This window comes from Corythoichthys intestinalis, chromosome 2, assembly GCF_030265065.1.
Source record: "Corythoichthys intestinalis isolate RoL2023-P3 chromosome 2, ASM3026506v1, whole genome shotgun sequence".
Lineage (NCBI taxonomy): Eukaryota > Metazoa > Chordata > Actinopteri > Syngnathiformes > Syngnathidae > Corythoichthys > Corythoichthys intestinalis.
Window position 1 is genome coordinate 41,574,731 of NC_080396.1, and position 25,158 is coordinate 41,599,888.

Genomic DNA, 25,158 nt, shown 5'->3' on the forward strand with positions numbered 1-25,158 from the left:
ATCTGCAAACTACTTATAGGTCTCAACTCAACAGTTGAGAATCACCAATTTTAACACCAGTATGACAGTAAGACATCTAACATGCTGACCAAATCAGAAAGAAATAGAAGAACAATTAATATGAACCTGCATATCAGGCCGCTTGGGCTCCATTCGGATTTCTTCAGCCTGCACATGTTTAGCTGGAGGACTGCTGCTCGCTTCTTTGGATACAGTAGTTGCAGATGCCAAAGGAGGCGATGGCTCCGATGGGCCTTGTTGCTGGAGGAAATCAATACCGAAGCGCAACCCCCCATCGGGCGATAAGTCCCGCTCGCCCAGCTCGGACATGCCACGGGAGAACTCCTCCATCCCTGTATGCAAGTCGGTGAGGACAGTGAAGTCGACCTCAGCCTCCAAGCTGGAAGTGGAGCTGACAGTGATGCTGGAACATTTGCGCTCGATGCCCAGGTGTGTTTCCTTCAAGTAAGAGGTCTCGTGGTCTTGGTCGTCCTCGGACACTGACCCCAGACGCCTCTCCCAAAGCTCCCGCTACAGAAAGAGCCCACAGTATCTCATGCATTAGTTTGCGATGCAGATGATGAAAAACTAACTAATCTAACTTCTGAGCAAAAAGTATACTTGTGCTCGGTTAAAGACTGTTGGATCTTGTCTAGTTACACTTTTAGTAGGCCTTTTACAAACTGAATAAGAGATGAGAATGAGAATAAAATTACCATGAAGTGAACTGATTCACGATCTAAGAAAAAAACTATTAAAGTCCAGCTATGTACTTTTATTTAGTGTTGACTAGCGTTTATTGCCATGAATGTCAGAGATGATCATTAGTAGTAGCGCTGTTGAGTAGAACTGGTTTTGGATCCAAAAAAGTGAAGTTTAGCACTATTAGCTGACCAATTTTCTTTTGTTATTTTTCAGTTTTTGTCGCATTACAGTTGGCGAAAGCGTAATTCAAATGTATTTTTGTGCCAGCACCAACAATGTTGCACAAGTTTTGGAATTTGCTAGACCGGTAGATCAAGATTAGCGTAGCTGCACAATTAGGGTATGTCCTTGGAGACAGTGCAATTTTAGTGGACGATAGGATAGGCGAATTTTTGTGATGTCGAGGAAGAGGGGCTTTCTGCATAAAGGTTGACTGCGGGTGTTGCGCATGACAGATAGATACATAGCTCCACTGATGCAAAGATGACATCATCGTGTTTCATTCATATATATATCAACAGCATGCGTCTAACCCTCTGAATCATTTTAAAAATCATCCATTCATTAATTCAGACTGGTATCAACTTTATTATTTCACTGTGCAGATTGCCCCTCTAGCCACTGACTGTTTGGCTGTTCTATGCTTGTCAATTATGATCAAACCATATGGTTTACTTTTATGATACTTGGTTGATTTCATACTTGTGTGGCAATTTTAAAGAATGAGATGTCTGACATTTATCGATGCTTGTATCTACTGTTGTTACTAGTCCTCATCTAGCATCACTGTTCAAATGTGTGTCTTATTTTTATGTGATGTGAGAATATTTAATTTGGGTTTATACTTGTATGACTATTAATAATCTTCAAATATTACTTTAGATTTGGCCTGAATGGTTAATGGTTTATGATAAGAGCAAGAAACAGAAACATAGTATGGTGCTGAGTGATGACTCACCGAAGAATCGCTGAGCGGTTCCTCATTAATGGAAGGAGCCGGAGGGTTCTCCTACAAAAAGGGAAAAAAAAAACAAAAAGACATTATCATAAGGCCGACAATGGATCACATCCTAAAATTCACTCAGATGACATTCTACCTATTGCTACATAAATCATAAAATTTCATTAGAACAATGAACACAAACATTATTTTTGACAGTTGAAGAAGTTCGCAATGTTCTCAGCTGAGTGTTTGTGTAATGCATGATACAGTAAGTCATCCATTGGGGTTTCTTATACTGGAAACAAACACACAGGAGATTTTTTCTTTAAACTTATAGTCATAAGCATGCTGTCTATTTCAGTAAAAAATTAAATACAATGCCATGCACTGAACCTTTCCACTTTTTATTTAAAAAAGAGGGGAAAACTCATTTTCAGGGGAAAGGTATTCATTGGGAAATGGGATGTATGAATGCCTAAACCCAGAAAGGTTTGGCAGCTCTGCAGCCTCTGACTGTCTCTCGTTAACGTTTTTTTAAGATTGTTTTGCTACAGAGATGCCAAGCAGGACATTTAGTTTCACGGCTGCTCCCAGCCATTTACCAATAAAAGTTCGACCAAGGAATGGTTGAAAAAGGTCTTGCACTTCTTGCAACAGTAGCCACCTTTGTCATGTGAGGATGTTGGAAGGATTAGCGTAACGGTCCATTCTGAAATGGTCAAGCAGATGTCAAGCATTGCAGAGGGCAGCAAAAGGAAAGCAAAAAGCTTGCTGGACCGTGGACAAGAATTGAGTCGATCAATGGCTTTTGCTTTCTCAGTCATGAGTTCTGACGGATGAGCGAGTGATTTCAGTTGATTTTTGAGATGGCAAACACAAGATTTGCATGTCATTGCGTCAAGCTCATGCAGTGTTTTATTTCCCCGTGATGGGCACACAGACTTTGGCGGATGTTTGGTTTACCGCTTGCTTTTTCTTGGTGGCGTCTTGGTTGCTTCTGTAGTGGATGTGGCTGCAGTCAGTGTTGCTGTGGCGATCCCTACACCACTGCTTTTTAAGAGGAAGTGTTCGTGGAGGAACTGTTGGCAACCTAGACAGGAGCTTCTCTGAGTTAAAGTCAGTGATATTTTCAGCAACTTCCTGTTGCTCACCACTTCTTGGCATTGTACTTGCTGCACCCTTGGATTCGCTGAGGTCCTTTTCTTGATGATGCGACTGTCTGGCCCAGCTGTGGTATTTTACAACTGAGTTATCATTGACTCCATCTGTGACAGAGTGCAATCTATCATTACCGTCCAATCTCCTTGTTTCACAGGATTTACTGTCTGATCGAATTAATCCCGAATCTCCAATGAGGTTCCACTCAGACTGGTTTAGAGTTTGAACATAGCCTTCGGTATCTTTGTTCAAAGATTTTTTTGATCTCCGTGGCTTTAGAGGAACCACTTTGGTGGATTCAGCATGGTCAGATTTTAAAGTTTTGCTGAAATCTTTCAGTAATTCTTCAGGACTAAGGCGTTCGATTTTTTGTGTGTCATTTGACAACGAGTCCCTTTTTCCCTTTGAGACAGAATCAAGACTTTCCGAGAACGCTTCAGCCTCATAATGGCAACACTTTACATCTCTGCTCAGTGTTTCATTTTTTTGTTTTTCCTTTGGGGAGCTGAATCCATTTTCATGAATGCAATTCCTAGTCAATAAAGAATCATGGCCGTTGTTATTGACTGAAGGATGATCCAGGGGGCTTCTTGCTTTTGGTCTTGTTCGTAAATTGGTTTTAGGAGATACTGCAGTTCGAGATTTCAAAGTTCCCCCATTTTCCTCAGCCCATGGTACCATCGTCAACATGTCTGTAGTCACATTAGAGACACAATCCAGCATTCGTCCATTCGCTTCCTGCTTGTCAATCAAATTGGCTTCACCGGGCGCCTATGTTGACATAGAGTAAACAGTTTTGTTAGCCTAGTGTGATACTCCTATGTTACCCTACATAACTATAGAAGGGATTTTTCAAGAGAAATCAATGGGAAATGCAAATCACATCATTACTTTGTCATATGTCAAGATGTGTTTTTCCTCACTTGTTATTTTTCCCCCTCAGTATGTAAAATTTGGAATGGTTGCATAGGACATGGACACCTGGCCAAGCCATACTGATCCGACAAAATGAAAATATTAATGTCATTATCTAGGAATCAAATGTCATTCTTACAGGTTTGCGCTCTGGGGTTCCTCCAGGAGAAGTAGTTGAGCAAGCACGTTTCTCCCTCTGGGTCATCTTGCTATTGGGCTGCCTCAAGGCTCTCTTAAGCTCATTGATACTGGCCTGGTGTTTCTGTATAACATCTTCAGGCTTGTCCAAGAACTGCTGCTCACACAGTGGAGGTAAAGGCAGAGGAAGAAACACTAATTAAAAAAAAAAAAAATCAATATTTAAAGTGAATTTCATTGTACTCTCTTTGGTAAAAACATTTTCCACGTAAGAATACACAGATCACATTTAATTTCGTTCATAATTTCTTTTCATCACATTGACAAATTTGCATTTAAAACAAACAAAATTTTAGGAAATGTGTGTTTCTCTGTTGGACGGTTTTAAAAAATGCTTCTTACCAAGTGCTACAATGTCGGGAAGCCTCTTTTTAAAAGATGGCTTTTTCTAAGGACATTCAAGGGATAAGCAGCAAATCTGAGTATATGTCAATATTGTTTCTATAAAATTGCACGTATAGAAAAAACACCTTATTTTGTTGTTGCTGTTGACTCTTATTTGATGCTTTTTATGGATTAGATGGTTGAATTTTCATAAGCAATCTTGTATACTGTTACTATTACCTTTATCAAATAAATAAAATAAATAAATAAATAAATTAATTAATTAATTAAAGCATATCATGGATATGACATGAAATTAGTCATTTCAAATTGTAACTTTCTGGCCTTAAGAAAAACTCAAAGGGAAAAAAATGAGCTTTTCAGGCCAAGTGGAAGGATAAATTACAAATAATCTAATTCTAGGTAAAAATAATAGACATTCACTCTGTTTTGAGGCGAAACATACGGAAGGATAATTTCACATTTATCAGTCCAAACCAACATACGACAACAATACACCTTTTTGCAAAACCTCTGGCTTTTATAACAGCTTGCAGTCCCCGATGCATGCCTTAATAAGTGATAAACAATATTCATCAATCTGGCTTCAACGTTCTCTGATTGCTGTTGCAATATCAGCTGTGTAGGTTGGAGCCTTATCATGGGCCATTTTCTTTAACTTCAATGATAGATTTTCAATTGGATTGATATTTGAAGGCCGTCAAATTCACCAAATTTGTGGGTCTTCAAAGAATATGATTGGCTTTGCCCGGTGGCAAGATGGATCATTTTGAAATAATATTTCACCATCCCTATACGGTACATACTTTTAACTGATGGCCAGTGTTGTCAGTAATGCGTTACTAAGTAATGAGTAACGGTAATCTGAGTACTTTCTTTCAGTAACGAGCAATCTAACGCATTTATTTCTCCAAACCAGTAATCCGATTAAAGTTAGTTTCTTCCTGTCTTTGTTTTTTATTTCCTCATAATGTACATAGAATGAAAATTATTGTCATCATGTACTAAGAGCCTTTCAAAGAGAAAATGTTAGAAAGGTTCCCATCTTGTCACTACGCGTTCGTTTCCATGGTAACCGCTCAGTTACCTTCTGTTTTGGTCTAGCGTGTCTCCCGCTAAGTTTGCTTGGACTGGGACTGAGAAAGGAGTGAGGAATGCGCTGCACATTCGAGAGTCCAGCCACCTCTTGAGATGTGCGGGGAATGTTGATCTGTGTGCGTCCATGAATGAACGTATTTTTCCTTCATTCTGGAGGGTTCCAGCGATAGGTTTTAGGCCGCTACATGAGTGGCCGTTTCGCAGCTTTGCTGTTGCAAGGCGGGTAGTCATCGCTCCAAGTCGGCAAGCATTTTTTACATCATAATTGTTGCACAATTATGCTGTGAGGTGACGTGTTCGTTTAGCATCTTTAGGATGTGTTGTAAGTCCGATTCAGTTTAAATTGCCAATACGTTTTGTGGCCAAATTGACTGCGCCCTACTTTGTGTTTATTGCACTGTGCAATTCATTTGTGTGTTGTCGATTATTGTGTTTTGTTGATTATTGTGTAGTCAATTTGCATTTTTTTACATTGGCACTGATATTTCGTTAACACCTAAGCTCTGCACCCTAACCCGAAATTCAGAATTTTTGACATTGGGCTTAATCTTCGAGTTAGCGGGGTTTAAGAAGTCGGTAGAGTTGATTAAATCAACTCCATCGAGTAATTAAACCCCTGCTAACTCGAAGTATAATCTTCCCCTTTAAATTCAAATATCAGAAAGTCAATTACACGCGATGACATTTTTCTGTGGTCATTCTTATGTTGAGGCAGCAAAAAGAGAAAAATTGGTGAAAAGTAACCGATAAATTACTTTTAAACTAATTACTTACTTTGATAATAAAGTAATCAGTAAAGTAACTAGATTACTTTTTTGAGGCATAATCAGTAATCAAATTACTTTTTCAAGTACAGTCGGGAGAACAAGTATTTGATACACTGCCAATGGGTTTTCCCATTAGCAGTGTATCAAATACTTGTTCTCCCCACTGTAATCCGTGACAACACTGTTGATGGCATAATTAATATGTCAAATTAAACTTCTACATATATAGAAAATGTAACAACACCCTTGACCCCAGTACCTTTACCAGATACAGTATGCAGCCCCATATCACCAATTACTATGGAAAATTGAACATCTTCTCCAGGCAGTAGTTTTCGTAGATGTCGTTAGATCGGCACCAGACAAAAGTTTCAGCATTATCACCTTGCCCAATGCAGATTCTCGACTCATTACTGAATGTGACTTACATCTATCTATGAACCTACCAATGTAGTTTGTACTTGGTCCAAGTCTTAGACCCAGCCGACTGAACAGCCAGCGTGCTTTGCAACATTGCTTATCTGACCTCCTTAAAAAGTTTGATAATCATCTCCTTTGTTTCAATTGGAATCTTTTGTGTTGAGTTATGTTTCAGTTCAGTTTACTCGGGAAGCAGCTCTCCAAGGTGTGATCGGTCCTTTTTCAAATCTGATGCATGTGTTACTTTTGGGAATAGATTCAAAAGGGCTATTCCATATTTTTTTCCACTGAATTAAGTAAGTCCATATTTTTCCTCTTCTGTTTGCTCTGTAAAAGTACCCTTTAGTGAGCACAACATTTTCTTTTATAGACGTTTCATAAACCTAGAAAATTACCATTTGAAATAAATAATTTTGTGTCAAATCTAGTCAAGTTGGGTCTGCTTTTATATTTCTCTACAATTTAACTTCAACTACTGTGTGCAGCGGCACAGTTGTTGAGTGGTTAGCACGTTTGGGTCCACCTCGTTCCCGCACCGTGACAGTAATTTATTAGGATTTACGTTGCAGTAAGGCCTGAACAAGGAATGTACCCTGGATCTTAGAACTGTGAGGTGTCATACTAATGAGTACAACATTGTAGGGCTGCAGCTATCGAATATTTTAGTAATCGAGTAATCGACTGAAAATTCTATCGATTAATCGAGTAATTGGATAAAACCAATATATTTTTAGGTGAAGAGCAATTATAGATATACATGAGAAAACAAGACATTTTATCATTTTCAGTCAATCAATGTCTTTATTTTTGATGTATATTGTTGAAAACAGCCAACAATTGCATCTCAGATGTAACTAGAATTTTAAAAAATGACAAATTCACTGCTTTCACTCAAAAAACCTTTAGATCTTATTTTTAAAAAAGTATATATATATATATATATATATATATATATAAACACACCTAAAAATGCCTTTACGCTTGATAACACACATCACTTAAAAGTTCGGATTTTTTCCCACGTTTTTCAATTAAATTTCTATTTGTGTCAAGCCATTTTTAAGTTCTAATTAAGTTTTAAGTTTGTCTAAACTGTAAGTCCTGATAGGATTTTGAGTTTTTGCACTGTTCAAAATAAATGTATGATACAGGCTGTATTGGAGCACATTAGGGACTAGTGCTACTTGGTGTTTTATCCAGCAATGACTACTGAGTTAAAATTGATAGTTAGCATTATTGAGTTTTTATTTGACACCCTCATCACTCCACAACGCTATGGTATGTTATAGCCTGTATGTAAGACACGTTAGCCACGCATCGAAAGCGGTCTTAATTAATTGAAACCTAGCCCTCCGCAGTGCTAACGTAAGGTGAGCTAGTAGTGACAGTAACGTTAATCTTATACAGTATATTAGCGTTTAGCGCTCTTTATTAGCGCTTAGCGCTCTACTGCTTTAAGATGGCGGCTGTTTGCTAACGCTGCCCAGACGCGGCCTAGTCTGTCATTGCGCATCTAGTTCAACATACATGTGATCTCTATGAGACTCACTGGACGCTACCTGCAACTAACGTAGCATGAGCGGGCTAGTACTATTTAGCAACGTCGGCGTCGTTTGTAGCGGTTGTCGGCTGCAGTAAGTTTTTTTTTTTTTTTTGCTTCTTCCTCTACGCACGTGACATCAGCGCGTTGTCCCGCATTAAAAGTAGTCCGAGCAAAACGTGATGCTTAGAGCTGTCAAAATAAACGATTACTCGAGGTGAATAAAATTACTCCGATCAGTTTTTAAACTCGAGTTACTCGAGTTGCTCGAGTATTCGTTTCAGCTCTACAACATTTGTGCCCCATTTACAGTATTACCGGTAACCAATTTAAGATGTATTATTTTTGGCAAACACCCGTAATACCCTTGTATTTTACCTCCTCCTCAAACTTGCCCGCCATTGTTTCTTGTGTTGGCCATGCTACCATAAACTCCGTGCAAAAACTAATGCCAGAAGTGCCCTTAGTTTATGGTTTGTATTGGTTTGTATGGACACGATGGGGATATAACAAATTTTGCCAGTGATACAGACACTACCCCACAGCCTCTAAATACAATCATAGACAATTTTTCAGTTGCTTGGAGTTTAGTTGGCTCAGAACAAGAATCAATAGCAACAAAAAATTAAAGTATCACACATTTTGTAAAATTTTTTACATCATCTGTAACATGCAATTTTCTAATTTCCAACTATTCTTGCTGAAACAATACATATTTTCCCACTGTGTGACTAATGAAGGGTTTTTCGTTATGACTTACTATAGAATGGCTTGTATTTGTGAATGTGATATGCTGATGCAAGCATAAACAGGTTTATGTTATGCTCCTACAAGACAGTAAAAGATGGACACTAAAGTAGACAAGACAGGCAAATACCTCCTGCTTCGGCCGAGGCATGGCCAGATCCTTGTCCGAGTGGGAGCAAGCCAAGTAAGATGAGACATTTAAGCAAAGCAGATAATGGTATGATTTTGTTGCATTAGTTTGATTAAATTGCATGCATAGGTGTAAAGGTGTAGCCAAAGAGGAAGGCAGCCAGCCAAACACCCACACTGTCATCAGACAATCCCAGTATTGGCCAATTGAATGTTCATACACAAATATCCACGCTAAACATGAGCAGCAATGTTTTCTTTTTCTTCCTATTACTTTTAAAGCCACATAACAAATGATTATATCTGCATGTGGCAGAGTGAACAAAGCCTTTTGAATAATTGTATCCTTGTGGAGAGGGCTTCCAATTAAAATGTACTTTGATGATCAAATATTTTCATTTCTAACACTTGACTGTTGGCAAGAAGAGTGTCGAGGGATTAGTCAACTGGGGGAAAAACACTGATAAGCAGTGCTTGAGGTCAAGTTGTTGGTAGTGCTACTGAAAAAAAAATCTGTAATATAAGGGAATTTATGCAACTTTGCGGTAATCTTTTACTATAATATCCCCATAGTGATGGGCAAAAAGATCAATAGTTGTAAGGGTTGTAACTTATTCACTGATAGCCCCGGAAGTAATGCTAGAAATCCAGCGGGCCCTCGGCGGAATTGAAGCTGATTGGAAAGCATCTACTGTGGGCCAGAACTTCCCGAGAGAAAGCTTGTCAGCGGTTGTCCTGCGGTGCTTTGTTACAGCTTAATGCCTGCCGGCTGTGCTTTGTGCATTATAACACCAAAACCCAAATAACATAACAATACGTGAAAGATGTTGTATTTGAGAGTTAGGGGGCTACAACTTGCCGGCATCGCTTGATGGCAAACTAAAATAAAGAAGTTGCAATTGTGCCGATTAGCCGTTAACAGTGCTTAGCCTTATCAAGTCATAGGGGCGGGTCAAAAAGCAAAAGGTCTAGGTAATATCACCTGGGCTCCTTTTTAGGCTCACCCAAAAAATGCGTCTGAATGATAATTAAAAATCTTTCTTGCTATAACTAAGAGATTCAGCACTCAGTTTTTCTCAGCCCGTGCACATATTTTTAGCACTTATCTTCAAACATATTTCATGTATTTCAAAACAAATTATCAAAATGACTGCACACTTCCTTTAAGCACAATATTTACGTATTTAGTTTTTAAGAATTGTATATTTTTAAAGTATTTATTTATAAAGAATTTTGATCTTACATTGTAAGTATAACACCACTCACCCACTGATCCATCCATCCATCTATCCAACCATTTATTTTCACCAAGATAATGGAAATTTACAATACTTTTAAATCAACTATACAAATATTTTTTTCACCACTTACAACAGCTCTGCAAACGTTCTTCCTAATTTGCATTATTACACATTGTTCATAATTTACTGTTCGTTGCTCATCTTGACATCCTGTTATGAACTTTTTTTGCAGCATTTGGCAGTAACACTCTTTGGTGGGACATGTTGTATGCGCTTTGACTGACACACTTTTTAAGACAGTGCCATTATTCCCTTATTTTAACATTTGTGCCGCGCTGGGTCATTTGCAAAATTGAGGCATTTTTTGGCTGTGATATTTTATTAAGCGGAGAAAATCAGTACTGCTGAACTCTTGTTTATCTACAATGATAACACTGCAAGTAGCTATGACCCAACGTGGACCACAGCTGAAGTCCATTCATTGAAGAATGCATCCCAGAGGACATATGGAGAGAGGGGAACGCTGGCTCTAAAATGAAGCGAAGCGAGAGACGCGACTACATGGGAAAGGAGCATTTTAATCAGTTTTCCTTATGTATGTAACTCACCAACGAATGAAAGAGTATTCGAAAAATGCTTCTTTTTTTTTCATTCAAACCCTGCTTTTAGCAAATGTGAGCACGCCTAATTTCACAATTTCACGCACAATTTCAACTGACACAGATATTGAAGACCCCTGTCCCTTCATATTGGTCTTCTGAGACTTCAATCCCTCCGGTCTAGTGACGGGATCTGTCGTTCACTTGAGTAAACGAATCCATTCCGGTTCGTTCAGTAAAACGATTCGTTCAAACGAATCGTTCAACGAATCGTTCGCCCCCCTCATCTCCCTCCCCAACCAAATGAATCGTTCGGTTAGTGAACGGGAAGTGACGTTGCCGAACGAATCACCAAAGACCGCTTCGCAGTATAACTGAACGGGAAGTGACATTGCTTGGTCCCTCCCTCTCTTGCACATTGACCACTCGTCGTAGTTTCAGAAATGAGTGACAGGCGATATCATTCTGCTCTCAGAGACAGCCTCGTCTCCCTCCCGCTGCTGCAAAAGCGAGGGAGAACTTCCGCGTCGTCTGTCCTAGTTCTATGGGCTCAAAGTCATGGCTCGTGCTTGCATTTCGAATTAGGACACGGTTAAACATTTTCCTTTTGAGGGGGAAGTCGGGGTTTGGGGTCGGGGGCGCACGGACTTTCTTTAGCATGATCTTGCTCACATATACAATGCTGCTGCTAACAGCCAACGCGGCATGCCTGCTGTCACGAAAATAAAAATAAATCGAAAGTGTAATTTCTAATTATGGAACGGCCAACACATCATATTAACCTCTCGCTCTGTTGTATTTTTGTTTTTTATTATTAAGATGATCGTTTTGAATGTTTGCACTGGTATTAATAAATAAAATAATCCGGTCAGCTCCCCTGTCGTCCCCGCATCTCAGATCGTCAAATGCTGACGAGAAATAATTGTTTGCTTTATGATTTCGCCTTTCTACTCTCATTAGTCTGTTAAGAAAAATGTAGACATATTGCGACATCTCCCGTGTCCGCGCGCTTTGTTTTTGGGGCGCTTGAGTAGCACATGATGGACGGATTGACATAATTTGTCAAACCAACCGACACCCTCTGACACGAGAAAAAAAAAAAAAAACACTCGGAAAAAATTGACATGTATATACAGTTTCATTGCAAATCAGTATTATGGTGATCATACTAAATATTTTTTTTTTTCTGTGCACATATGAGGTACATATCGCTGCCATGAAGCGCCCATATAGTGACAGTTCTCTGCCCGCTTCACTGCTGTCACGCGACCGCAGCTCAGGTTTTGCTTGCCTCGTAGCTACGCGTGTTTTAAATTACTGTAAATTTGATAGTATATCGTCATAGGCACAGTCCCGAGTCTGTTGAGAAAAGTAGAACACTAAACCATGCTCGCTAGATTTGTGTGGTGTTTTTGTCTTTTTGAGCAGCATTTGATAGGCTCCACGTTAACAAATATGTGACAAAGTCGTTTCCTTTCATTTTATGACTCGTTCACCGCATAGTCATTACTGGAAAGTCAAGTTAGCAGCAAGCTAGGTCAGGAACCGGAGGACCGAATCACTGAACGGGAAGTGACAAAACTTAGTCTTTCCCCCCTGCCTGCACGCTGGCTGCTTATTGGCCACACGTGGAAATGAGTGACATACGCCATGATTCTGTTTCCGCTCCCTCCCCTGCCCGCGATGAGGCTGGCGTCTGATTGGTCGTGTGCGATGTCAGAAGACGCTGCCGCTTGCTCAACGCCCTCCCACGCAGCGAACAAGCGCCACCAACTTCATAGAACGAATCAGTGCAGATGGTGATTAGTTCGGTCTCGTTCACCCAAACAATTCGTTCAAAAAGAACGAATCGTTCGCGACCGATACAACACTACTCCGGTCTACATTTGCAAATATTTGTAACAAAAGGGAATAAAACTCTGCAGCTTCTGTAAAACAATTTTGTTATTGTTGTATTATTATATTGTTTAAATGAGTGTTTTTGTGCTTTATGTGGAGTACTCGACATAAATAATTCATGTTTTGTTTTTTTGCAGCTCATCGAAGGTTATATACAGGCATAATCAGTTAAAAGTTAACTATTGGTAAGTAGTTACTGTATTTTTCCTATATATTAATCTACTCAAGGTGTTGAAATCAATTATCATCTGGATCAGAATTTTATGAAATCGTCAGTTGGATGGAAATAGCATTCCACTGAGGGACAAAGAACCATAAAATAGACAGAGTGCAGACATGGGGTGCAATACTAGACTAACAACAACCACATCCAGGCGTACACACAGTGGCCAAAATACCTCTGGTTTCGGGTCTACAGGCGAGGCTGCTTCCTCTGCCTGCAGCACAGGACAAGCCGGAGGGCAAAAAAAGGTCAGAGGAGGGAAAAAGGGGAGGTTAGGTAAGGTTAGTGAAAAGGATAATATTAGAGCAGTTAAAGGAGAGAAACCTTTTAGAGCACCTGAAAAAATAAATGGGGATTTACGAGCAAGTGAGGGGTCTCTTAACTACCTTCAGAGGTGATAGAAACCAGAGAGATTAATCGAAAGGATTAAGAAAATAGGGATGGTGAATACCAGTGTCAAACAAAAAGGAAGGTGAGGAAGTTATATGGTTTCATGATTTTTATCCTTTTGTGTGTTTATTGACCTCAATGTGGCAAGAGAATCATTGTTAGCGCTTACTCTCGACTCGTACCTTGAGTTCCAAAGTTTTGTTGCATGCTGAGATGCTCACGGCACGAATTTGCTCTTGACCTTGGTGCGGCTCTATGTCCTGGTCAGTGTCAGCCACATGGTCTTGGTCATGGTCCGGATAGTGGTCGTGATCATGATCAAGGTCCAGGCTGCCTTCTTGGTCCAGGTCTTCTCTGGACATGAACTGTGTTCGCTCACTCGAGCTTCGCTGAGATAACTGGTCCATACTGTTACCTAAAGTTGAGGCTTTGGTGCCAATAGAGGGAAAATGCAGTTTAGTGTCAAAGACAGCCACACATCGTCATTTGACATACAATAATATTTACTGTGGGTTATGTGAATACATTCACATTAAAAAAATGTTTTACTTTAGTACTAGTAGTTTAGTACTTTAGTACTTTTAGTCCATATTTTTTTTATAATGTAACCAGTAAAAAGCCAATTTAATTGATAATTGATTGATTTATTGGTCTAGAGGATTTTTACTTTGAGAGGATTTTGTAAATTTCTCATTAGTATGATTTATACCATTCTAGTTGAAAGAAAGAAACAGTAGGAGTCTTGTAATTCGGTTTTCTTTTTGAATTTCCTGTTTAAGTGAGTTCCAGACTTAAAAATTACTCTAAACATTGACGCTTAACCAAGAGAGATTCCTTCCTTTGGAAAATCAGAAAATATTGTATGCCTTGGAGGGTTTAAGGAGTAACTTGAAATCTTACCACCATCAATACTTCGGGACAGCAGGTACCGTTTGCTGACAGAGCGGTCAAACAGAGGAGCTGGCCTGTCAATCAAAGCGCTGGCCTGTCGTGTTTGGGCTTGAGTGCGACCACTGTAGCGGAACTTAGAGCCAATCACCAAAAAGCCCTTTGGTGGTGGCTCTGGAGAGACCAACCTGTAAAAATCATTGACTGAATATGTTGAAAATAATAAGACATTTAAGAAATTGATGCAAGATTACCAATACGCCAATCAGCAGTATGTCATCTTGCCCTAGTTGCTTCAAGACAAAATTAACCAGCAATCAATTCCACTCAATATGCAGCACTTTTAACGATATAATAATCGGTGACAAGGCCTGTCCCTAGTTGTTTTCCTGTGCCATGCTGCAGTGCAAAATGGATGAGTGACCTACCTGAAGAAAGTGTGGTGCTCAATGCAAACCTTCCACAGTCGCTTTGAGGCCCGATGGTTGGGCAATTTGAAGCCAATGGTGCTCTCAAACTGTTCATACTGAGCCGTGGGGGGAAGGAGTGATGGATGGTGGAGAGTGTAAAAAACAGAAAAGAAGGTGAGAGGAGCGAGTGTGGGAAAAGATGAAGGGACAGTGTGAGGGTAAGCTATGTTTACTACAGTGCAAAGGAAGAATCAATATCTTTCCAGTTGCCTTAGACATATTTTCTTTAGTGACGTCTAAGGTGCAAGTCCAGCCAACCTATGAATAAACACACTTTATCGGATGTTCAATGATTTGAACAGCACTATCATAGGTCTTAAAACATGACATTGACAGTTGTCTTTCCACGAAACAATAAACTGACTATCTAGGAAAACTCCCATTGGCTCATGGATAGGTACTAAGAAAACCCACGAAATGGTTTTGATTGTCATTATGACAATAATGTACTTTACAATGGGCATAAAGCATGAATAGCCCTTAAAATGAATTACAAAGTCACTGAGTGGGAAAAAAAGCTCACCATGCAAGCAAGCAAAATTTGTTTGTTAATTATAAATTGGGGCTGTCAAACGATTAAAGTTTTTAATCGAGTTAATTACAGCTTAAAAATTAATTAATTGTAATTAATTGCAATTAATCACAATTCAAACCATCTATAAAATATGCCATATTTTTCTGTAAATTATTGTTGGAATGAAAAGATAAGACACAAGACGGATATATACATTCAACATACGGTACATAAGTACTGTATTTGTTTATTATAACCGTAAATCAACAAGATGGCATTAACATTATTAACATTTTCTTAAAGCGATCCATGAATAGAAAGACTTGTAGTTGTTAAAGGATAAATGTTAGTACAAGTTATAGAAATTTTATATTAATACCCCTCTTAATGTTTTCGTTTTATTAAAATTTGTAAAATTTTCAATCAAAAAATGAAGTAGTAGCTCGCTATTGTTGATGTCTTTACACCATGCTCACTCCCCAAACCCATAAAATCATTTGGACCCAAGCGCCAGCAGAGGGCGCCAAATAACAAAAAACAAGTAACAAGCGGACATTACACTTCTGTCATTTTAATCTGAGCTGGCCATGTGCGTTAATTGCGTCAAATATTTTTACGTGATTAATTTTAAAAATTACCGCCCGTTAACACGATAATTTTGACAGCCCTATTATAAATATGTTCTTTGTTATAAAGTACAGATCTGTAAATAATGAATAGAGTGTTTTAAAGTTGTCATACAAAATGCAAAATAAATACAAATAAAATTAAAAAAGGGGGGGTTATATTTCATTTCTGTGATATTTGAACTTCTTTAGGTGTCGTATTGTACCTTGTTATTTCACACATTTTCTACATGGTTTATTGTTCATTAGATTTGCTGCTAACTGAGGCATATAAAGAACTCTTCCTTGTCACCTTTCCACTTGCTGTGGATTCGCCATGTTTTTTTAGCAGCCATCATCATGAGGCGTACCATTCTTCCAAAGTCAAGCATCTTGCAAAAAACATTCAAACAGTTGCTCGTATAGCTACCTCTCCAGGGCGGATCTTGATGTAGAAGTTGCTCCTCTTGTATGAGATCTTTAGGATCTTTGGCCAGGCAAAGCGGTTGATCCTTAGACGGTCTCGATAAATGAGCAGACCATTCGCACTCACGCCGAGCATTATGTCAATCCCCTCAGAATCCTAATCAGAATTGGTAGCATGCATGGGGAGGTTCACTCTACGGTATTCACTTTACACGTAACAGCCCAAATGGCTTATCTTTGTACCTTAGCCTGATGTAGGTCCACCCCGTACATTGACAGCTTCTTGGCATTTTCTAAGAAATTCACTTCTGCTTCTGCAGGACTCATTCCCCTACAATGGAATGGTCAAAAAAAAAACTTTAATCTGCTACATCCCACAATATAGCATTGGCAATAGGGTGAATCTGTGTACAGACCTATAGTTACGATGAAGCTCCATCACCCTTTCCTCCAACTCTCGCGTCTGGTTAGGGGCAAAGTGGAAGTCTGCAACATAGTCGGGCCCATGTTCTTCTGGCTCATAGTCACCGAGTTCAGCCTGAACAGTATAAGAGCCCAAGAGGGCATGTGTAACAAAAGAACAGGGCAGGCGACCGGACAGGATGTCGTCCCTCAACTGAAGGCACAAGTAGTACCTAAGGAGTGAAAAATACATATTAAGTTTGGCCTCCCGTCTGTTTAATTTCAAACCTTCACGTGGGTGCTACTACCAAATCGTATCGTGTCGTTATAACAGAATTCAGGAGACTTCAGCTCAAAGAATACACTTTTGCTAACTTACCTGTACAGTGGTACTTCTAAATACGATTTTAATTCGTTCCAGGACCTGGTTTGTAAGTCGAAATGGGGGAATGTCAAATGTCGAAATGTCAAGCAGGATTTTCCCGTAAGAATACATTATAATTCAATTAATTCGTTCCACAGCCAAAAAACCTACGCTAAATCCTTAATAATTACTGCAGGTACAATTACTAATATCAATTACACATAGCAAAATGGATAAATTAAAAAAAACAAATTGGATGGAATGGAAAATTTTTAAAAATATATATATATATATATATACTGTATATATACTGGACTGTCTCAGGAAATTAGAATACACAATATTCTAATTTTTTGAGACAGTCCTGTGTATATATACAGGACTGTCTCAGGAAATTAGAATACACAATATTCTAATTTCCTGACTGTCTCAGGAAATTAGAATATTGTGTATTCTAATTTCCTGAGACAGTCCAGTATATGTAGAAGGCAAGGCATACATGGAACGACATAACCAGGTAGCAGGCATAGTGTACAGGAACATCTGTGCCGAGTACGGACTGGAGACCCCAGAGTCAAGGTGGGCGACACTTCCGAAGGTAGTCGAGTACAACCGAGCCAAGATTCTGTGGGACTTCCAGATCCAGACAGACAAACTGGTGATGGCCAACCAGCCTGACATAGTGGTGGTGGATAAACATCAGAAAACAGCAGTAGTGATAGATGTAGCAATCCCGAGCGATAGCAAAATCAGGAAAAAAAGAACACGAAAAGCTGGAGAAATATCAAGGGTTGAAGGAAGATTTGGAGAAAATGTGGGGAGTGAAGGCAAGAGTGGTGCCAGTAGTGATCGGGACACTAGGGGCAGTAACCCCCAAGCTGGGTGCATGGCTCCAACAGATACCAGGAACAACGTCCGACGTCTCCATTCAGAAGAGCGCAATCCTAGGGACAGCTAAGATCCTGCGCAGGACCCTGAAGCTCCAAGGCCTCTTGTAGAGGACCCGAGCTTGAAAGGAGAGACCATACCACCCGGGTGGGCGAGACGACGATTATAAATATATACGATATATGCTTATATATATATATATATATATATATATATATATATATATATATATACATATATATATATATATATACACATATATATACAGATATATATACACAGTATATATCCTAACCTTCGCGAGTAGCCGGAAGGAGCCTCCATGGAAACGAAGGCTAGAGGCAAAAATCGGAACAACACGGAGAGAAGTTAGCCTCCTAACAGAGCTGAGCAAAGGCGTGAAACCTAAGAAACAAATGCCCAAGAAATACAGCAAGCGGTACACAGCTGAGGCACTGGAGACTGCTAAGCAAAGGCTCAAAGCCCTAGCTAGCCGCCTAAAGTAGGTACACAGGAGAAGTAGAGGCCAGGAGAATAAACACTATGTTCTCCAATAATCCAGCTAAGGTCTACTCTCAGTGGCAGGGTACCAACACCACAGCAGACCCACCCAGGGCTGAGACTGAACAATTCTGGAAGAGTATCTGGGAAAAAGAGGCGTCTCACAACACGAAGGCCCAATGGCTGGCAGACCTGCAGTCAGAACATCGCAACATCCCAGAACAAGGCCCAGTACTCATCACAACAGCAGACATCCAGACAAGTCTGTCCAAGATGAAGAACTGGACAGCTCCAGGGCCCGACAAGATTCATGCCGACTGGCTTAAGAAGCTAACTGCACTCCATGAACGCCTAGCAGCACAAATGAACCAGCTGCTGAGGTCGGGGACCCACTCTGAGTGGCTAACCCAGTACTTCTCAAATGGTGGGGCGCGCCCCCCCAGGGGGGCGCAGAGCGATGCCAGGGGGGGCGCGAGTGACCTCGGGGAACATGCTTTTTTTTTTTTTTTTTTTTTTTTTGCCGTACTAGAATAAAGTGTACTTGCACATCCACTCCGTGGGTGGCAGTGGCGCTCTCATTTTCAAAGTGCGTGCAGTATTTTTGAAGTAAGCAAGAGCACACGGAAGAGACTCATGCAGAGCTAGACTCACGCAGCGACCCACTGTCTTCTTCGGTTCTCACGTGTCCGGCCGAGAAGTGCCGTTTTCGGCTTGGGATCGTCACGACCACCGCCCTCACCTACGGTTCTCCCTCGGCCGCCGAGAATGCGCTTTTTTCGGGCCGTTTGCCTTTGACTTTTAATATAGTGGGAAATGAGGAAAGACCACTGTTTACTGAGTCTAAAAATGATTATAGCGGAGAAGCCAAATCAGTTAAGACGCCACTTAAAGACATTAGACCTCAATCTCATTGATAAGCCGCTTGATTGTTTTTCAGCAAAAATGTGCCGAATATTGCCAATTGTCACAATCGTCCCGCTTTGTCAGTGTTATATCAGTAAACCAGTGAGCACTGTGGTGAATCAGCGAAAATAAAAACTTTCCTTCTGTCCAAAGACTTTTTTCCCCCCTTCTATTCAGTCTTGTTTTTTTTCGGTCAAATTTTTTGGCATGTTGTCCTGAAGAGTAAATGTTTCTAATCAATTTGAATTTGTTATTATTTACTGATTTTATTACATTTTATTTTTCAGTATCAAATGGTCAAAAATGTACCTTGAGTGTATTTTTACAGTTTGGATGTGACTTTTTTTTTTTTTTTAATTTCAGGCAAATTGATGCGCGTTAAGTCTTTTCTGTTACAAGCAACACAATGTTAAAAAAAGTTATACTTTATTATAAGTTGATCTGTTACTTTTTTTCTTTAATAGAAAAAAAGGACACAATGTTAGGCTGAGGCGTACTTATAATAGTAATATAGACGAATGATACTATTTACAGTGGCGGCAGAGAGTTGGGGGGGGGCGCGAAACATTTACGTCTTCCTTGGGGGGGCGTAACAGAAAATAATTGAGAAGCACTGGGCTAACCCAAGGTCGGACAGTCCTCATCATGAAGAACCCCCAGAAGGGAACAGTACCATCCAACTATCGGCCTATCACCTGCCTCAGCACCACATGGAAGCTCCTATCAGGCATCATAGTGGCTAAAATGAGCAGGCACATGGAGCAATACATGCACGGGGCACAGAAAGGGATTGGCAATAACACCAGGGGAGCCAAGCACCAACTAGTGGTGGACAGGGCAGTCGCCAGGGACTGCAAAGCTAGGAGCACCAACCTGTGCACTGCCTGGATTGACTACAAGAAAGCCAGTGACTCAATGCCACACACATGGATACTGGAATGCTTGAAGCTGTATAACATCAACAGGACACTAAGGACCTTCCTCCAGAACTCGATGGGGCTGTGGAAGACAACTCTAGAAGCCAACTCGAAGCCAGTTGCACATGTGAGCATCAAATGTGGTATCTACCAAGGAGATGCTTTGTCACCCCTGCTGTTCTGCATAGGCCTAAACTCCCTCAGCCAGATCACCACCAAGAATGGTTTCGGGTACCGGTTCCGGAGTGGAACAACCATCAGTCACCTCCTCTACATGGATGACATCAAGCTGTATGCCAAGAACGAGCTTGTCATCGACTCCCTGATCTACCTCACGAGAATATACAGCAATGACATCGGGATGTCATTCGGACTAGATAAGTGTGGGCGAATGGTATCCAGAAGAGGGAGGGTGATATCAACTGAAGGGGCTGAACTACCTGAAGGCAACATAACAGATGTGCTGGACAGCTACAAATACCTGAGGATCCTACAGGCAAATGGAAACCATGAGGGAACAACTAGAAGGTCTGCCACAACCAAATACCTACAGAGGATGAGGCAGGTCCTCAAGAGTCAGCTGAATGGCAAGAATAAGATCCAGGCCATTAACAGCTATGCCCTATCAGTAATCAGATACCCTGCTGGCATGGTATCCTGGCCACTGGAAGAGATGCAGGCTACTGACATCAAGACAAGGAACCTTCTTACAATGCACGGAGGGTTTCACCCTAAGTCCAGCGTCCTGAGGCTCTACACAAAGCGGAAAGAGGGAGGCCGAGGACTAGTGAGCATCAGAGCCACTATCCAGGAGGAAACTACATCACTCCAAGAGTACATCAGGAAAATGGCACCCTGTGATGACCTACTCGGTGAATGCCTCAGGCAACAGAAGCCCAATAAGGAGGAGGACCCTGAGGAGCTATCATGGATGGACAAGCCTCTGCATGGTGTGTACCACCGACAAATTCAGGAGGTAGCTGACATGGGAAAAACATACCAGGGGCTGGAAAAGGCCTGACTGAAAGACAACACGGAGGCAGTGATCATGGCAGCACAAGAAGAGGCCCTTAACACAAGAGCAATAGAGGCCGGGGTCTATCACACCAGACAGGACCCCAGGTGCAGGCTATGCAAAGAGACCCCTGAGACAGTCCAGCACATCACAGCAGGGTGTAAGATGCTAGCAGGCGAGGTATACATGGAATGACATAACCAGGTAGCAGGCATAGTGTACAGGAACATCTGTGCCAAGTACGGACTGGAGTCTCCGGAGTCAAGGTGGGCGACACCTCCGAAGGTGGTCGAGAACAACCGAGCCAAGATCCTGTGGGACTTCCAGATCCAGACAGACAAACTGGTGATGGCCAACCAGCCTGACATAGTGGTGGTGGATAAACATCAGAAGACAGCAGTAGTGATAGATGTAGCAATCCCGAGCGATAGTAACATCAGGCAAAAAGAACACGAAAAGCTGGAGAAATATCAAGGGTTGAAGGAAAATTTGGAGAAAATGTGGGGAGTGAAGGCAAGAGTGGTGCCAGTTGTGATCGGGAGACTAGGGGCAGTAACCCCCAAGCTGGGTGCATGGCTCCAACAGATACCAGGAACAACGTCCGACATCTCCATTCAGAAGAGCGCAATCCTAGGGACAGCTCAGATCCTGCGCAGGACCCTCAAGCTCCCAGGCCTCTGGTAGATGACCTGAGCTTGAAAGGAGAGACTAGACCGCCCGGGTGGGCGAGACAACAATTTCGATATATATATATATATATATATATTTTTTTTTTTAACCTGTCCTGTTCAGCTGCTTGACACGGAGAATGGAGATCAGAGTGTCCGATTAATCTGATCAGTTTTAATGTATCACATAGGAGTATGACATACATCCATTGACGTACCATTCAACGTACCCCGTTTATTAGGCGAAAGTAGCGAACAGGAAGGGGGTTATGAAAAGAGGGAGACAGAAAAAGCAAAAACAATAACAAGAAAACATTAAACGCCTACTCTAACTAGCTATGAATATGTTGGTGCTATTGTTAGCTAGTTGTATTTCTGTTTGACACCAAGTGGGGGGCCTGTAACCAAGGAAAGGGGGTGGGGGGGTCTGAGAGATAAGTTATTGGGAGGGGTGAAGTGTACTTTAAACAGCCATGTGGTCTAGAACCCAGTATTTGTGTGAATCCGTTGCGAGTGTGAGTACGTTGGCATCCTATTCTATGCTATCTCATCGCTAATCCTGACACCAAGGTTTTCTACTTGAGTGTGTCAAATTTCACCTAGTGATGCGTGACTCCCATCTAACATGTGATTGTCCCGCAGACGAGCGGAGATGCCGCGTGGGTGCTACCCCAGGGCCATCCCTTCCTCAGCTAATTTAGGTGGGGTGGGGTGCGAGCCAGCGCAGCCCATCCCTCCTCCTGCAGCCCCCAGCAAAGGGGCCATTGTCACCCCCCAAGGAATCCAGGGTGGTCTCCCGAGCCACCCGCGCCCCCATCAACCGGCCTTCAGGAATGGGAAGAGGGGAGACATCCAAAAATTCCCACGACCACTCCCGCCGCCCAGCCCACAAACCACAGCCCACCCAACCGGCACGGCATATCGCAGGACACCCAACAGCCCACCAAGCCCATGTCAAGGCCCCCCGCCGAAGCAGGCGAAATCCAGCTGACCCATCAGCCTCCAGCCAGCAACCCGTGCCGGAGCGCAGGGCGGATACCCAGGCAGAGAAGAGAGGGGAAAGAGGAAGCAGGAGAACGGCAAGAAGCCCCTGCAGAGCAACGCAAGATCGAAGCCCCGACCTCTCCTCACTCCCGCCCAGGCAACCCAGGCAGAGAGAAGGCCACGAGAGCCAAGCTATAGAGAAAAAGTGTGGGACCCACCTACCACCCTATTACTTTGGCTGCCAGGTCCCCAACTGGCAGCCAAAGTAGTGGGTGGGTAGTGCAGCGTATGCATTAAAATAGGAGAGCTCGGCTTGTGGAAGTGGGATCGCTGCATGGAAATTCTACCCAGCTGCCCGTCCCACCGCCCCTTGCTGGAGCTTCTCCGTGGAGTATGATGTGTGTGGTGCGTTAAAAGAAGTGCGGGAATGGCGGGGCCTGCTGACAGGAGGTAACCATGATGTCAACACACACACACACCCAAACAGGTCCCATCCATCCCACAACCTTGGTGTGTGTGATGCATTAAAATCAAGGGGGACCCGGCCCGGGACTGTATGGCCTCGTCCTGACTCTCACCGGAGGCATGAATGAGCATGTAGGTGCCAGGGTGAAAGCTATTTACAGTGCAAAGTGAAGAGTGCCTGAATTAAGAGGCAGGCTCCCGCAGGTGTGGCCTCATCCGCCAGAACCACCGGCCGCAGGGCGGGGGAAGCACAGGGCCCCGATCAACCTCCGCCCTAGACCACCCCCAGGGCCCCCACATCCGCCCACTCATCCCACCGACGCCTGAGCACCCACCCTGTAACCCGGACAGGCGCCGGAGACCAGAGGATATCCACCCCATCAGCGGGGGACAACAAGCCCCACCCCAGGTCCCTTGGGCCCCAGGAGGCCCCGCCGACGACCCCGCTGACAGAAGGGCAGTGGCACCCGCCGCAGTCCGGGAGAGACGGACAGGGCCAGAGACAGGCCAAGAGGAGGGAGGTGCGACCACCCCACCCACCCCAGGGTCGGGAGAGATGCGGGGTATGACACTAGGGAGCACCTCCCCAGGACCCGATATGAGGAGACGTGGCCCAAGCTGGGCCGACCGAGGAAGGCACTGTGGCCGCTGCCAAACAAAAAAAAAACTTTGGTAACACTTTACAATAAGGGTCTCTTAATTAACATTAGTTGAGGCATTTTTAGACAATAAGTAATGTTTAAGTAACAATATAATAATTAATATAATTGCTTATCTAACATTTATTAATATATTAATTAACATTAGTTAAAGCATTCGTTAATGCATTAGTTAATGCATAACCAGATGGTAACTAATGGTTTAGTAAAATTAAAAATTTATTTAGGCCTATATAGGGTTAGGGTTTAGGGTTAGGGTTTGTCAGCTTAAACATTTATAATTTTTTAGTTAAGGGAAACATGTGCTACACTTTACAATAAGGATCCAAAAAACATTCAGTAATGGTTAATTAAGGTTAGGTAATATTTATGAGGTACGTTCACGTGAAATGATACCATACTTAAGGCTAGGTTAGCAGCACCCAAGGAGTCACAGAGCAATGTTTCTCATTTTAAAATAACAATCACTTCCAAGAACCAGTATACATTGATAACTATTTATTAATGCACTAATGTATAGTATGTATTATATATTATGACCTAACCTTAAGTATCGTATTATTTCACGTGAACGTATCTCACAAGTATTACTTGTGATATTACCTTAATTAACCATTAATTAATGTTTTTTTTATCCTTATTGTAAAGTGTAGCACATGTTTCCCTTAACTAAGAAATTATAAATGCTTAAGTTAACAAACCCTAACCCTAAACCCTATATAGGCCTATACGTATATATTTTTAATTATACCAAACTATTAGTTACTTTCTGGTTAGGCATTGACTAATGCATTAAATAATTTTAATTAATATAATACTAAATGTTAAATAAGGGATTATATGAATTATTGTAATGTTACTTAAACATTATTGTCTTAAAATGGATTAACTAATGCATCAACTTAATGCATTAACTCATGTTAACTCATTAATATACTGACAAATGTTAGATAAGGAATTAAGTGAATTATTGTCGTAATACTTAAACATTAGTTATTGTCTATAATGCATTTACTCATGTTAATTAAAGGGCCCTTATTGTCACCTTAACATAGAGACTGACGAACAGTTGGGGTAGAGACAGTGGGTGCATGTGGATTCGATAAGCCGTGTTTTGTCCAATTTAGCAAATGAATCAAATACACATTTCATACAAACAGATTATGAAAAAA

The 25,158-nt window shown here is 41.5% G+C and overlaps 1 protein-coding gene across 4 annotated transcripts in view; it reads right to left on the reverse strand.

Moving 5' to 3' along the window:
• The window catches only part of si:dkey-178k16.1 (protein 4.1), an 89,630-nt gene that overhangs the window by 12,069 nt on the left and 52,403 nt on the right, over window positions 1-25,158 (reverse strand). The window contains exons 7-18 of one of the 4 annotated variants that reach the window (XM_057823153.1): window positions 16,637-16,855; window positions 16,464-16,551; window positions 16,225-16,377; window positions 14,634-14,731; window positions 14,218-14,393; window positions 13,500-13,744; window positions 13,103-13,141; window positions 8,967-8,996; window positions 3,861-4,016; window positions 2,612-3,577; window positions 1,664-1,714; window positions 127-531 (exon numbers count right to left, since the gene is read on the reverse strand). In XM_057823153.1, coding sequence (XP_057679136.1) covers window positions 127-531; window positions 1,664-1,714; window positions 2,612-3,577; window positions 3,861-4,016; window positions 8,967-8,996; window positions 13,103-13,141; window positions 13,500-13,744; window positions 14,218-14,393; window positions 14,634-14,731; window positions 16,225-16,377; window positions 16,464-16,551; window positions 16,637-16,855 — 2,626 coding nt within the window. The remainder of the gene's footprint in view (window positions 1-126; window positions 532-1,663; window positions 1,715-2,611; window positions 3,578-3,860; window positions 4,017-8,966; window positions 8,997-13,102; window positions 13,142-13,499; window positions 13,745-14,217; window positions 14,394-14,633; window positions 14,732-16,224; window positions 16,378-16,463; window positions 16,552-16,636; window positions 16,856-25,158) is intronic. The other 3 variants (XM_057823161.1, XM_057823177.1, XM_057823169.1) reach the window with 3 other exon arrangements.